General features: G+C 49.4%; 4 protein-coding genes across 4 annotated transcripts; 2 read left to right on the top strand and 2 right to left on the bottom strand.

Annotated features, from left to right (window-relative positions):
* Nucleotides 1-2,797: 2,797 nt before the first annotated feature.
* TGAM01_v210902 (hypothetical protein) lies at nt 2,798-4,132 on the top strand (the record flags this gene model as incomplete). Its single annotated transcript, XM_018810302.1, has 4 exons — nt 2,798-2,832; nt 2,934-3,249; nt 3,308-3,943; nt 3,992-4,132. 4 exons carry the CDS (start codon nt 2,798-2,800, stop codon nt 4,130-4,132), a joined length of 1,128 nt encoding a protein of 375 aa, XP_018656494.1.
* Nucleotides 4,133-4,960: 828 nt separating this feature from the next.
* TGAM01_v210901 (pyruvate dehydrogenase kinase) lies at nt 4,961-6,575 on the bottom strand (the record flags this gene model as incomplete). Its single annotated transcript, XM_018810303.1, has 4 exons — nt 4,961-5,024; nt 5,130-6,145; nt 6,213-6,361; nt 6,461-6,575. 4 exons carry the CDS (start codon nt 6,573-6,575, stop codon nt 4,961-4,963), a joined length of 1,344 nt encoding a protein of 447 aa, XP_018656495.1.
* Nucleotides 6,576-11,239: 4,664 nt separating this feature from the next.
* TGAM01_v210900 (hypothetical protein) lies at nt 11,240-12,199 on the bottom strand (the record flags this gene model as incomplete). The annotated part of the gene is made up of 1 exon (XM_018810304.1): nt 11,240-12,199. The coding sequence occupies one exon, from the start codon at nt 12,197-12,199 to the stop codon at nt 11,240-11,242; it is 960 nt and encodes a 319-aa protein (XP_018656496.1).
* Nucleotides 12,200-13,362: 1,163 nt separating this feature from the next.
* Nucleotides 13,363-14,481, top strand: TGAM01_v210899 (hypothetical protein; the record flags this gene model as incomplete). Its single annotated transcript, XM_018810305.2, has 2 exons — nt 13,363-13,741; nt 13,946-14,481. 2 exons carry the CDS (start codon nt 13,363-13,365, stop codon nt 14,479-14,481), a joined length of 915 nt encoding a protein of 304 aa, XP_018656497.2.
* Nucleotides 14,482-14,809: the final 328 nt, after the last annotated feature.

Raw genomic sequence — 14,809 nt, 5'->3', positions numbered from 1 at the left:
GCTGCATGTCTCAGCTGCATGTCAGGCTTGGTGAGCATCCAAGCTGACAACATGAAGGCATGAATATCACAGTGGCACAATAAAGTGCTGTAAGTACATGTACAGGTACTTGGCAATGGCATTCATGCTCGCACGTACGGGCAGTGTGGGGGCTGCTTTGCTTTCCCAGAGGAAAACACCAGTGCGTCTGATAGCGTTGATCTATGGCAGCAAGGGATATAAGTTGATAGGCAAGCTTGGCAAGGACACACACTGCCGTCTTTTGTGTACCTGAATGGTGGCGACCTTCACGGAGATGGTGGAGTGGAGCTGAATGGCTTGGGAGCAGCCTCACCGGCCAGATGAGAGACAGGAGCAGCTTGTCTTGGTACCACTGCCGGCAAGGCTAAATTTAACCCTCCCTTCCGTCGTTGTTGGTTGGATCGAGGCTCTCGTGAATGGTACATGCTCATCTGGAGTAACAAGACCTAGAAGCACCAGCATGTCCATCATATACCTGTATCGGTAGCACAAGCGCGCGTAAAAGCAGCATATTGACTTCTATCAACCCTCCAGGAGCAGCACCGTCACATAAATCGCTGGACAGCCGTCGGGCGCCGCTCTGCGTTTGACTCTGCCATGCTGCCTGCCAGCTCGCCGTTTTTGCCTCCAGCCAGTCGCGGCCTGTCCCAGGTCAGCGTGGCGATATTCAACCTGGCCTGGTCTCTCCCATCAAATATTCATGGCGATGGGGGCGACGGGAGTCCGGAACGGCCAGCCGACCTGGAACACGGGATTTGCTCCCCTAGCAGTCATTCTAGCCAGCTTCCAATTCACGGCAGCCCAGCCCCTATCCGATTCTGGGCTCCGTCGCAGATCTGGTGCCTTGTGGCCTGAGCATTGGACGGCGCGAGAAAGAAATGGTCAAATGGTAGGCCCATCCGTTTCTTGATGTTTCAAGGTATGTCGTCTTCGCTCAGCGGGAAGGACTGGCTTGTCACACAATGACCATCAAAAACCGGAACACGGTCTGGCCGCTCATCTCGCGCATCGCATGGGTGCTTTTTGGAATGACTGAGTGCCTATCCAGCAAAAGGTCCATTCTTGGCGAGCAAAAAGCCCTGTAGTATATACGAGTGCTATCGCACGATGCACGTGTGAATCAATCTCGGTATCGGGGATATAACCACGTTCGCCTGCTTCCAAATTTGTTCACGAGACCAGTCGACGGGTGTTAGCTGGAACCTTGTCTTGGGCAGCCCTGGCTCTTTTGCGGATATACCTGTACGACATATGTACATGCACCCCGGGCGAAACAGGCCCATGGCGCTTTGTAAAATTGGTTGAACCACCCGTTGCAGCGGCACTGGGGACGCGCCGTGAAGCTTTTAAGCCTGAGTATAATGGTGAAAAGCAGCAAGTGCATATACAAGGTCGCGTAGGCGCGGAGAATCCGTCTGATGGGAGTTGAGATCAGCGGAATGGACTGTGCCGATCATCGAGGACATTGCATCTGCAGGGTAAAACGTGAAAGCTCGTAGCTACATTTTGAAGCTGTGCGATGGAACTCCTCAAGTTGCTGTGCAGTTGTATATATCTGATTGAGAAGATAGTCTCTGAATGATTTGCACTTGTTTGCTTAGTTCTTCTTGATATTGCCTGCAGAGATTTATTACATGTAGTCTTTTTCGCTGGTAACTGATGAAGCTTCTCAATAGCAGATGAACACCATCCATCATATATGCTAGGCAGATCTGATAAAACAAAAAGCCATAGAACCAACCCGAGCGCCTATCTTTGAAGAGAACAGTGAATTAATCAAGGATATTTAATGCTCAATCATTGGTTTCTAAATGCTTACATGTGCTTGGTAAGTCGTAAAAGATCAAGTGTAGCTTTTGATGTTGGTGGTGTTCAAAGCCCAGACTGGGAACTAGTTAATAAAAATAAAGATGTAAATAATCTTCCCTCTTCTAATTTTCATTTCTCATACCATTCCTCAAGTCACCAGTCTCGTCCAATGTTGAAAATAACCTACATTATCAGCCTTCTACAAACCAAGAGCCCTGGCTATGAAGCCGTAGCCAGTATCTCCTGTCTACAATGCCTGATTGACGATTTGACGATGGGCTGGACAGAGATCGATTCTCATCCATATAATAAAGAATATCAGAACGCAAACCCAATTTGGAAGTCTATATACGCTCATTGAACAATTAAAGTTCAATTTGATATTAGTCAAGTTGTGTCTGCGCATATCAGTGAAACGTTACTCAACTTCTTTCTCGCAGCGAGGGAAACACTTTTGAATATCTCTCCTGATGCACACCTGTAGTACGTAGCACACATTTAAGTGTCAAACTTGACCAAGATGCCTTGAGCTTTTTAGAAAATAAATGCAACTGTATGTGTGCATCTCTCAGGTTATACGCAAGTGTATCCACGCTTCTCCTACTTCAGATGTCTCTTGCATCGATGTAAGGCGGCATGGTCTCTACCCATATTGGCTTCTTGCAAATAGAGGTGAGCACGGAATAATAGCAGGCTTGCTCGGCTGCAGCTTTGCGAAATAGATGCCTGAATTTGCCGGCTCTTCTGCCAAACAAGAAGGAGGGAAGCTAGAAGAGCGGCCTTGCCAGACGTTGGCACCTGCCCCGAATCAGAGCAGGTGGCGTGCAGATATAAAATCTCCTCTCCTCCTCTTCTTCCTTTTCCTCTCTTCCTCTCTTCCTCTCTCTTCATCATCCGCCATCATCCCATTTGGTGCTTTCTCCCACCGGCACACGCAACTTCAGGACATTCTTTGCATTCTTGAACCATGGCGAGCATGAATACAGGCTCCAAGTTCAACTCGTAAGTCTCTTCGCCTATGTCCTGCCATTACCAGGCCTGCACCTCATCACAGCAGCTGATGAAGTCAACTCACTTTCACTTGGCTAACTGACCTGGTCTAGGGCAATGCAGCCAGCCGTCCCAGTCAAGTATGAACGAAATCCTCCCCAAACTGTATTCCATCACAATCTTATACTGGCGCCTAGGTTTCGGTGCAAAGTTGGCGGAGAGTGGAAGCCTCTTGACGCATTTTCCAAGAGCCAACAAAGATTCGTTCAGTACCAGATCGACCGTCGACTGCGCATCGATGCGGCCAACTCTGGAATGACTTGCAAGGAGCATACCTCTAGCCAACGAACAGAGATGACTTGTGAGTTGTGTGGACTGACCAAGCCGTTGAACGAGTTTAGTGGCAATAGCAAGAGGCATGAGAGCGTTGTAGGTCTCCTTTCTTCCATATACTGCTTCCAATTCACACCACTGATGATTTTCAAAGCATTGCAAAAGATGCACTGCCTGGATGGAAACACAGGAGCCAGAGGTTGTGCCTGCGCCTCTCGAGACTGGCCATGTCTCCGTCGAAGAGGAACGCGGAGAAATGTGGCCAGCCACTTTTGTCGATGACACTGATTTCTTTTCCGATGATCTCGTGCCCCAGGCACCAATCACTAGTCTATCGTCCCTTGGCTTGGAAGATATTGATCCGTCTCTACTCGATGTGGCTTCCATTCTCAGTGGTCGTTTGTCTTCGTCTGCGTCTTCGTCTGCGTCTGCGTCTGCGTCTGCGTCTGCGTCTGCGTCTGCACCGCGTAACGCACTACCGCCGCATCTTCGCGGCCTCGTCGCACAGCAACAGATGCCCTCTCATAACGACGCTTCCGAGTACGCCCCCAGTGAGAGCGATTTCAATCCGAGCAGCATTTCGACGGCTACGACGGCCAGAGAGATGCGAGATTCGAACAAACCACGCCGAGTATCCTTCAACGCTTGGGACCCGGCGGGCATTCAGCACCGAAACGTCAAGTCCCTCACAGCAAGCTCAGTTGCAGGCAGTTCGATCGGGGCTTCTAGCGATGCAGGAGGACAAAGCTCGAATGCTGGAGTCCCAGGCAGGAACAAATGGGCCAAAGGTGTAAGTATCTCTCCGCCTATTCTATCGATCAACGCTAAGACTATCTAGGTCCGGATGACCTCAACGGAGTTACGCCAGTTTGGAACGAACCACCACCTCGCAGCTCGACAGGTTGCCCCGGTGAAGCATCGTGCTCAGCAGCATAACTTCGCGGCCTTTTGTGAGCCGGATGACGATGAAGAAGACTAGGTATACCAGAGATACTAGAGATGCTAGATATACTGGGGATATTAGAGGTACTAGAGATACTAGAGGTACTAGAGATACTAGAGGTACTAGAGATACTAGGGATGTTCACAGATATGAGACGATGGTCTTCACCTTAATGCGAGATGAGAATAAAAAACAAACATCATAACATTGATTTCTTTTAGATTGTCCTGTCCTGCCCAATTCTTTCCTTTCTTGTCGTATCCTATCCTATTCAAGTATATATTCAAGTAGTAGTATTTCGGTACATGGTTTGCTTTCCCTCCCTTTGCTTTGGGGAGAAGAGATGGATGGTATGATTTGATTTCGATACAACCGTGACAGATGCCTTTTGCAACGGGCGAGTAAGTAGTTATATATGTGTGTGTGTACGTGCGTTGTGTTGCTTGTAGGACTGCTCCTATGCAGATGAGATGAAATGGCGTATGCTCGGTCTACAATGCTTGTGAAAATGCAATGCAGGCAGGCTTAGGGAGTAGAAGATCTTCTACTTCCCAGGTATCGAAGCGGTTTCGCATTGTGTGCGCGTTAGTATTCGTGTGTGTACATGTGTGTATCGTTGTTTGTGTGTGTCAGAGAGAGGGGATGTAATGAAGCCTGGTATCATCACCACCCTTTGCTTTTTTATGTTTAATCCTATTCTTACAGCTGCTTGTCGTCCTTGTTGAGAAAGCTGCTTGGAGGCGCATTCACCACCGCCTCGGCGTCCCCCACCTGCCGACGCTCAGTCACTTCGCGCGAGCTGCTCTTGAGCCTGCTGCGAATGCTGAGCGCCGAGGAGGTTCTGGCGTGGGCGGTGCTTAATTGCTATTGGAGGGGTTCTGACGATGAGGACAGGCGGTTCAGGTGGAGGTAGACGTCGGTGCCGTAGCTAAGGAAGCAGGGGAGGCGGGTCAGTATGCACATTTCGATTGTTCAAAACTAGCGGTGAGGAAGACCTGCATGATATGCAGGTCATAGGACTAGCGGAACTTACCCTTCCATGCTGATGAGTTTTAAATCGCCGCCAAAGTACCGGGCATAGAGCCGTGAGATGGGCAAACCGTATCCGAAGCCCGCCATGGGTGCCTTGAAGTCGCTCTTGTCGAAGTCGGGGTCGAGATTGGGTGTGCGGTCGACGGTGGTGTACATGTAGGTCCATACCAGGGGAATGGCGCTTCTTGCGATGCCGCCACCCTCGTCAGAGATTTTGATGGTGATGTCTTCCTTGCCCTCGGCGACGATAACTTTGGTGACGGGGAACTCTTGCTTGTCCATGCCGTGGGTCTCGACAACGGCGCGCAGGGAGTTCTTGAGCGTCTCGAAGAGCATGTGTGACAGATGGCCCGGGACGTACATGAAGTCCAGGTTCGGGTTGCAGACCAGCTGGATGCGCGGGGCTTCGAACAAGCCGTAGTGGTCCTCGCAGACGAAGCGGGCATTCTCAATGGCCTCCTGCGCGAGCTCCTTGACATTGGTCTTGGTGCAGATGACGCCGACGTAGGTGGGGTCGCGGTGGTGGCTCTGGTCGGTCAGGGCAATGTGCTGGCCGATGAGCATGCGGATGCCGATGCGCGACATGTAGAAGCGGTCGAGGAAGGACTGGATGTTGGAGTCGATTTGCATGCGCTGGCGGCGGCGCTTGTACTCCAGGATGCCCTGGGCCATGGTGGTGACGACGCTGTCGTGCCGCCTCTTGATCTTGTGCAGGCACTGGGCGAACTTTTGGTTGTAGAGCTGCAGCTCGGGCGGCCAGTCGCCGTTGTCGTCGACGGTCGCAAAGTATCTCCGCGCGACGGATCGGGCCTTTCCATGGCCGTTGCCATTGCCATTGGAGTGGCCGTTGCTGTTGAGGTGGAGGTTCCCCCAGCCCGAGGCCTCGCCCTCGTCAATGGATGGGTTCGGCGTTGATTCGGACAGCTGTAAGAAGCCGCGCGAGCCATATTTGGCCGGCTTCATGAGTCGTTCCTTTGTGTCCTTGGCGAGTCTCGGTCGGGGCAGCTGGGTGATTTCCTACAATCGGACCTGGGGTTAGCCTCGGCATTGCCAAAAGCAAGACATGCGCATTGCGCAGACGTACCTCGAAGGATTGGGCATACCATTCCTTGACCTTTTGCACCGACGGCATGTCGTTGAGCCCGTCGGGCAGGGTTTCCAGCTCCTCGACGCGATGCGCCAGGCGGATGGGCAGCTCCTCGGCCAGAAACTGTGAGGCACGGAAGAGGGTACCTGCGGCGATGATGTCAGCACGGCTCAAGGTTCAAGCGGCGCAACGACTCAATCAGGGCCATGGATCGAGTATCGCGAGGCAGGAAGAGGACAACGCACCTGTGGACGGCTTATCGCCAAACTGCACCATCTGGCGCAGGCTCACGCCGGTTGCTGGGAACCGGGCATAGTGGCGGATGGTGTCCATCAGGGTCTCGGACGCCCGCCATGACATGATGGGCGCTGGCGGGGGAGCAGCGGCGCGCGCGCGTTCCCCCAGAGATCAGAGAGAGAATTGGGTATGTCAGAGGATCAGAAGGACACGCCGTGGACAGGTGGTGTCGAGAGAAGCAATCAATGGAGAGGAGCGTGAAGAGGGAGAGTTGCAGAAGTAGCAGAAATAGCAGAAGAAGAAGAAGAGTGCCGTAATGCGAGACAAGATGAGGGGCAGCGTCTAAGGCAGGATTGCAAGGCCGGCCGAGGTGAAGCTGCTGCGGTGGCACTGCTGGAGAGACCGTAAGACGCGGCGCATAAGAATATGGACAATCTCAGCAAACACGCAGATGGCAGCGAGTCTGTGTCTCTGACTTGAAAGCCTCGTCTGACTCTTAAGTTGTGGCGACGAGCGATTGCGGCCCCGCGGAAGCTACTAAGGTTAAAAGCAGTAGCTGGGCGGTAGCCGAGGATGTGCGGGACAAGGCCGGGGGATTGCTCCAATCCTTTGGCAGCTGGCTTTGGGCGGGGAGATGGCGGGGACTCGGTATATATGTGATGGTTACAGTATATACAAGTATGTATCTGTAAAAGAAAGAAGAAGAAAATATCCAAAAACATTAACAGGACAAGCAGAGCAAGAGAGGGTCAGGTTGAAAAGGGAGGAAGAGACTTCTTCAGACAGACGAGGCTACAGGTGACAGTAGCTGCTGCAGCGAGTGACGTCGAGTTGGCGGTCGTCGGTCATGCGAGCCGTTTCGTGCCCCCATTCGTGCCCCCATTCGTCCCATTCGTTCAGGCCTACCAGGAAGCCTACCAGGCACTGGAAGCTGACACTAGCGGTGCGCCGTGGCGGTCCCAGCGGCTAATGCAGGTGGAGCCCCGGCCGGCACAGTGGCCCAAGAGCCCCCAAGGACCGTGCTGCAATATTCATTGATTGTTCCATCAAATGTCAATCTGGTTGCTGTCCACGATCACTTGATCCCATCAGGCTATGCCGTTCTTCTTGACCGCCAACTCAGGCTGAATCGTATCGCCATCGCATCTCGGCTCGTCTGATCCAGATCCCCTTCTTGGCCCCTTTTCGACTTGCTGCTCTAGTCCGTCCTAGCATTGATTGATAGTGCCTGTATGGACAAGCTCTGATGTGGACAGACAATGGACCCTTGTGAATGTCTCGAGACGGCTACCGTTGCTTGCGTGCATGCATCTCTCTGCATAGCCCTGCACCACACCAGCTCCTTCATTCGTCCATCTGCCTACCGCCTCATCTGTGTCGGTCTGAAGGAATCTGCACAATCTTTCAGACAACAAACACCAAAACAATGGAAGCACAGTGCGGCCACAGCTACTAAACAAGGTAGCACCACGGACAAACGGGAATATTTGACAAGACATGCACCATCTAAGCATGCTCCGCCAGCACGCCTATCTCCCGGTGTTACTCAACCTGAGATCAGAAATTCATCTAACTTGGCCCCCTTTACTTGTTCCCTGGTTGTTGGGAATCCCAACCATTGGTCACAGCCAGCTATAATAATAGAAAAAGAGAAAATAAGAGGGCCAAAAACGCATGACGTGAGAGATAAAAAACTTACCATGGATCTGGTCAGCCCACCACATGCACGTCGAATCTGAGCAAAATCCATCCATCTGAGTGGCCTTACCTCAGCTTCCGCCACCGCCAGGGGGCAACTTTCAAGCATTGTCCTCGGAGATTTTCTAGTAGCCGTAAATACGACCCAACGCTCTGATTACGTCTTGTTGGTAATTCAGGGCAAATTGTTTGTCTATCGTACATGAATCTAGAATATCGGTAGAGACTCGGCAGTCGGCGTCTTAAAGGGCCTCCCCTGCAGACACATGATTATCACATGGAAAGTGGCATGGAAGAGAAGACAGAATCTGCTGTAGACGCCCCGGGTTGCTAAATTCGAACCATGTCTAATCGCTTCATGTTTGCATTTACACTGTGCTCGATTCATCAATGGTATGAAGTAAACAGGAAACATACAAATGACCAGCAGACCATTCCCAGCTTCGCGCGCATCAATGGCCGATTTTGAATGGCCTCGATCAATCTAGGGCGACTGTGACTATCTATGTACGCCAACTACCTGTAGCTTTCAGATCGATCAAATGGTTCAAAGAAAACAATCTCGACTTCACTTTGCCCTTGCAATTTCGTAGCTAATGTTATTAGTCTCGTGCGGCTCGAAATCTGTTTGTATTAAAGGGTAAAAGACAACTGCGATATAAAGTGCAGCATTCCTAAAATAAGTGGGGTAAAGATCATCTACTAGTAGTAGAATAACACTGACTGCGGTGTAGTCGAGTGCAGTATCAATAAATTGTATGATCCAAGTTCGGAGAGGAGATGTTACATTACTTCATGATTGATCAACCATTGGATTGTCACCCAGCAGGTCGAAGAACATGCACTTTTGGGCACGAACCCAAGTATGTCTTTATTATCTTGGGCCATCTCAAGGTGGGGGGACTGAAGGAAATGTAGTACTTGTAGCAGATTAGGAAGAAAGGTGAAGGTTCTGTTCAAGAAAGATGGCACTTCAACGTGTCTAGATGCACTGCTTGGTATTTTGGAGGCGGCTTGTTGGCATATTATATAGGCCTTGCACCAATTTTCTGTCATTTAGCCGACCTTTGACATCATGGTGGCGTTGAGCATTGCAGGTCTGCAGCCTTCTTCATCACTCGCAAATATATTTTGGGTCCTTTTGCCAAGTTGGAGAGCGAATTGCAAGTTTACTCTAGCACACCAGCTTTACCAGCCACCCAAATGGATTGAAGCTGGCAGATGCGAGACGATCTTTTACTCGCTTTACAATATCTCGACTTGATAAGGCGCTGACAGGCCGGCAGACTTCGTTAACAGGCGATATGGTTCCAACAACTTTTCCATATCAGCTGCTCTACTAGATGACATGTACCGAGGATCTGTCCTCTGTCTCAACAGGATATGGTCCCAACAGCTTGTCCATATCATCTCTGTGAATAGCCCAGTATGATCTTCGCTGTGTCGCAAGAACATTTGATCGATCCCTTTGTCTTCGGCGCAAACGAGACTTCTTGCGGCGAGATGGAAGGCGGCTTCTGCTACAAGGAAGATGACGCGTCACATTTGATTCGAACACTATATGTTACTGGCGGTGAAAGCCTTCTAGAGACTGTCGAAAGGTGCGACTACAGAGCCAGGTATTGGACTAGGAAGAAAGCATGAAGCTTCTGCGGTGTATTTACAGCATCCAGATTTATGTTTCGTTATAGCACAGGCTTTCTGCCGCTACCGATGCTATTGCCAAAGCTGGAGCTTGGGATGCAAGTTGGGACGATGGATTAGTAACGGGATTGAGATGCTGAATATATTTTCCTTGAATGGAGAAAACCGTTATCTGAATCGGTGTGTACGAGTATATCCGCAATAACATAGGTTCCATTAAAGTATCACTATAATGTCCTGAATATGGCCTGTTAAGTTCCACCTAGAGTTGCCGCCACAAAGTTGTATAGCAGCATCGAGGCAAATGCCCAAGATGATACGTTCAATACTATATGACAGCATCGCATTAGTGTGCACATGCAAGACATCGGAAGTCTGCGGGTCTTCTCAATGTTTGCCTGGGCAAGGCTACCGGCTATCATGAGATCTGTCTGCTTTGATGTTGACACGCATCGAGAAGTAAGGATACTCCATCCCAAACGGAAGAAGAAGAAAAAAAAAAACCGCAATACTGAACCAGCCAGGGGTTCCAAAGTCATCAAATTCTACGAGGCCTGGATCTGCTGCAGTCCAAGCATCTAAAAGCTGTTTATCTCTTAGACAACTCAACGGTGTCAACGGGATTCTTAGACGCATGCCGACCTATCTACAATTTGAGAAAGGGAATTACTAATGAACTTCTACCCAATGTTACTGAGTGGCTTTTGGTCCGGTGTCAAATACAATACAATAAAGCGGCAAACCAGCTACACCAGGTACAAGCAGGGTCTGGAATTGCCAGTCGCATCGACCATCTCCAGCGCAGCTACATGTATGCCAACCTGCGAACCTTGGAACATCCAAAACTTTCAGCCCCTTTATGCTGTTGACACTAGGAGGTACTAAAAGGCATATGTGGTCCTCGAGTAGGTAACTTTCCACAGCAGCAGCCACACGATTATCTGAGTCACCGCCGAACTTTTTACTTTTTCTCAGCGCAAACTCTTGTAACGCTTCATACATAGCGCCCTGGCCTTAATGACATAGGTCGTTACTTAGGTAGAAGTCACTGCTTTCACTTGTTCTTTCTCCATCTCCTCTCATCTCGCCATCGTCTTCTTTCTCTGGCTGATAGAGCTTTGCATCCCATCGACCATCTCACTGTATAATCCTTGCGCTCTGGCTGATAGAGCTTTGCCATTCTCTTTTGTTCAATAGAGCCTTGACATCTTGGTGTGATTTCGGTTTTACTTTAGAGAAGTCGGTTACGTGGCCTGGCATGGATGTTGTAACTTACGGCATATAACAACTACCAGTACCTAGAAGAGGTAGCATCAGTGGCATCAGTGGCATCAGTGGCATCAGTAGATTTGTTATAGATTATCACTATCTAGAATATCTAGTTTTTCATTTCGTGGAAAAAGCTCTATCCCATTCTGTCCACATTTCATCATGTCAAAGTACATCTACGAGCGCGTCTTGTAGTTACTGTCCACCGTTACGCGCATCGCACTCCCCGTTGATGATCTCACCGCCCACACTAATTCGACTGGATGCTGAATCTGCTCATTCCATGCCAGCCTCTTCCCGAACCCGAAATCTCGTAAAGCTCTGCCAATCTTTGCGCATGAGAATTGCGCTTCGGGGGAGCTGGGCGGGATACCCCATTCGCTGTCTGTGATTTGTCTCGGCAGGCCAGTGACTTCGTCGTCTGGTTGCATGTTGAAGATGACATAAACTCCGTTCATATGGCCGAAATCGCCAAGCCGAGCCACAACATGGAAGCCAGTCGGTCGCCAGTTTCCTCTGCAGTTCTTGCCCTCCTCATACGTTGTCGGCATCTCAGAAAAGGTGTCACATTCCAAACACTGCAGCTCGCCGAGCTCGTGGAAAACAAATCCCGGGGCATCTGCGTCATCTGACTCTGCTGACTGGGTCGACTGCTCTGATAGATTGAGTGCGCGGCGGCTAAGTGGCTGAGATGGCTCACGGGGCTGCACTGTAGTGTTCACGCCAAGAAATGCAGTGTCCAAAACTTCATAGTCTGTCTTGGGCCACTCCGGGTTCTGCGGCGACAAGTTGTGGATGGATGGAAGCAGGCGGTAGAATGTTGTATCCTCGTAGCCAAGGGGAATCCACGGCCGATAATCCCATGTGAGTCCGGGCAGTAGCTCTTTGCGTTCCGTCGAATTGAGGAAGTTGATTCTATCTGCGATTTCAATGAATCGATCCGGCGTTAAAATACCAGCAGGATTGGCCAAATGCGGCTGACTCTGTATGAAGCAGTATTGGCTGTATGCGCGGCGCTCCTCTGGATCTGGGAGTAACTCGTGAAAAACTTTCATGAACTCTTCGGTGTTGAGGGAGTGATGAAATAACTGATCAAAAATCTCGTCAAAACGAGCGTTGCGGCTTGTGGGCTCCATGATGGGCCAAAAATAATACCTGAGACCAGAGATGGGAAATAGATGAGAGATGAGAGATGTGGGAGCGATGGAGAGATTGGGGGGGAAAAGGATTAGACGGGGACGGGGGCTGCTTTTATAGGTAGTTGGGTAGTGAGAAGAGGGTTGTGTAGGTACATGTAGGTAGCAGCCATTCACTTTAACTTCAAGTTTTTCACAGACATGTTGGAAAGTGAGCCACGTGCTGATCCACTGAAACAGTGACTCACTTGAACACAAAAGCTTAAGCTGTTATTGTGGAAAAGCTACTACTGTGAAAAGGCTGCTATTGTGGAAAAGCAAATAATAAATGCTGAATTTAGGGAAATATTATTCAACAATTTAGTTTTGTTATCCGGCACTCCATCTAGCTTAATAAGACAATATATCTACACATAGGAGGATATATTTACCATATTCAAGTGTTACTGGACGTCTTAATTTTCCAAAAAATATTATTGCCGTGGAGAACTATTATATGTAAAAGAAGGGCTACGTAATTCAACCACATACCCGTGTTTAAGGCGAAAAGGGCTTTACAAGAGCGCCACATGATACATGTGCTTACCCGTTGTGAAGCAAAAGCAGTGATTCACAGAAAGGCCACATGATACATAAACTACTGACTGGAAGCAAAGGTAGTGATTCACAGATGGGGCACATGAGAACAATATACATGTATGCCTATCTAAATTTAAGATAAAAGGTAGTATTCCACAGCAGCGTCACATCATCTGTGTGCATACCCGTGCTTGAAAGATAAGCGGTGATTCACCGCTTGAAATTTTAAATTCTTAATTGTCAATGATAAGTGAGAAGGGCTATGTCATATATGCTTCACACCCGAGTGACTTGCACGCCCTCAGTGTATACATATACTTAGCATGGTCCATGTACCTTTCTAGAACTGACAACTCTTTTTTGATACCAGACTTCACAACCTACCTTCTTCATACAGGCTCGTCTTGACCTTTTTCGACACAATGGCCCCCTTGACACTTGTCAGAGAGTTCCCGGCTATGAAGCCTCAAATCATATTCCGCCCCATGAGTTACGTAGAGGTTCAAGCTACATGGTCCGAGCCTCTCGATGTCATTCGTCGCGCAATCATCGGCTTTACCGAAGATATCGCCATGTTTCAGGCAATGGGTCTTCACAAAAGGCGCACTCTAGCCGCCGAGGAGTTCCTTAAGAGCCTATTATATTATTCGCAGGTCCTTGTTTTGGATTCTCTGGTCAAAATCAAGGGTAGACTCCATGTTTACGCTTACACACCCGCCTCGCCAAGCAGTAAGCCCGTTCAGTCCATTGGCTCAAAGCTGACTGATGCACAATCGGCCTTTACTCGCTTCTCAAGTGTCAGGGCAGATGTGTTGGCGACAGCAGGCTTCAATTTTGTTTGGAAAGCTCCACAAGTAGGAGACAAGGTCCCGACGGCCAGTCCATACCAACTACTATACCAGTTGGCATGTATCAATAAAATGGCGTCCGCCCCAACTGATCACATAACGCGTGTCCTGCTCTGTAAGTTTTACCATTTGTCTACCATTTCTACTGCTGCTACTGCTGCTACTGCTGCTACTGCTGCTACTGCTGCTACTGCTGCTACTGCTGCTACTGCTGCTACTGCTGCTACTGCTGCTACTGCTGCTACTGCTGCTACTGCTGCTACTGGATATATTCAATGAGATTACACGCACTCACATGCAGTCTGCTAACCATGTTTAGCTTCTCTCGATATGCAAAGAGGTTTGTCGCTGCCTGACCTACCGCCGGGTATAGAGAGGGTCACTTTTGGCAAGTGTGGACGACCTACTATGCTCTTTGTCGCAGCAACCGAGGATCGATCCCGTGTCGTCTTCGGCGCAAACCAGACATCATGGGGCGGATTGACGGCCGTGTCTGCCATTACCAGGAAGGCACGCGACATTCGGCTCCAGGAGTACATCCCACTGGCACTGAGGGCTTTCCAGGCACTCCGCCAAAAGGAGGAGAAAGAGCTGGCTTATCTTCGAGGCCACCAGGCAACTCGTGCTCTTGGAGAGAAAGAGCTCAAATATATGTCTCGTTTAGCAGCGATAGGGCAAATGAGGGGGGACGACAGCTTTCTAGGTGGCGAAAATGAGATTGGCATCGCCCTTCAACCACCGAAGTGGGCGTTTCATCAGCCTTGCTATGTCTGCCAAGGGATGATGGGGTACCAGTCCCCAAACCCACCCCCTCTTGAAAAGCAGCGGAAGAGCTATATTCTCCAATTCGATTAGAAATTGCGTGGAGAGTACGCACACTCGTGTGCTGAGGGAGAGGCGAGGCTGCAAAGCATCAAAAGGAGTGAGAAAAGGGCATGAAGATTGCGTTTGCATGTACATACCATCTATGACTCTTCATTATACTTGCCTGGGTACTATCTTACTAGGGAGGGAAGATAATATCACGAGCTTTCTTTTGCTTCCGTAACTATTCAGCTATTTCTACTATTTCTACTATTTCTACTATTTCTACTATTTCTACTATTTCTACTATTTCTACTATTTCTACTATTTCTACTATTTCTACTATTTCTACTATTTCTACTATTTCTACTATTTCTAC

Source organism: Trichoderma gamsii (assembly GCF_001481775.2).
Source record: "Trichoderma gamsii strain T6085 chromosome Unknown Scaffold_77.2, whole genome shotgun sequence".
NCBI lineage: Eukaryota > Fungi > Ascomycota > Sordariomycetes > Hypocreales > Hypocreaceae > Trichoderma > Trichoderma gamsii.
Note: the sequence above shows the minus strand (reverse complement) of the source record. Positions and strands in the feature narration are given on the sequence as shown.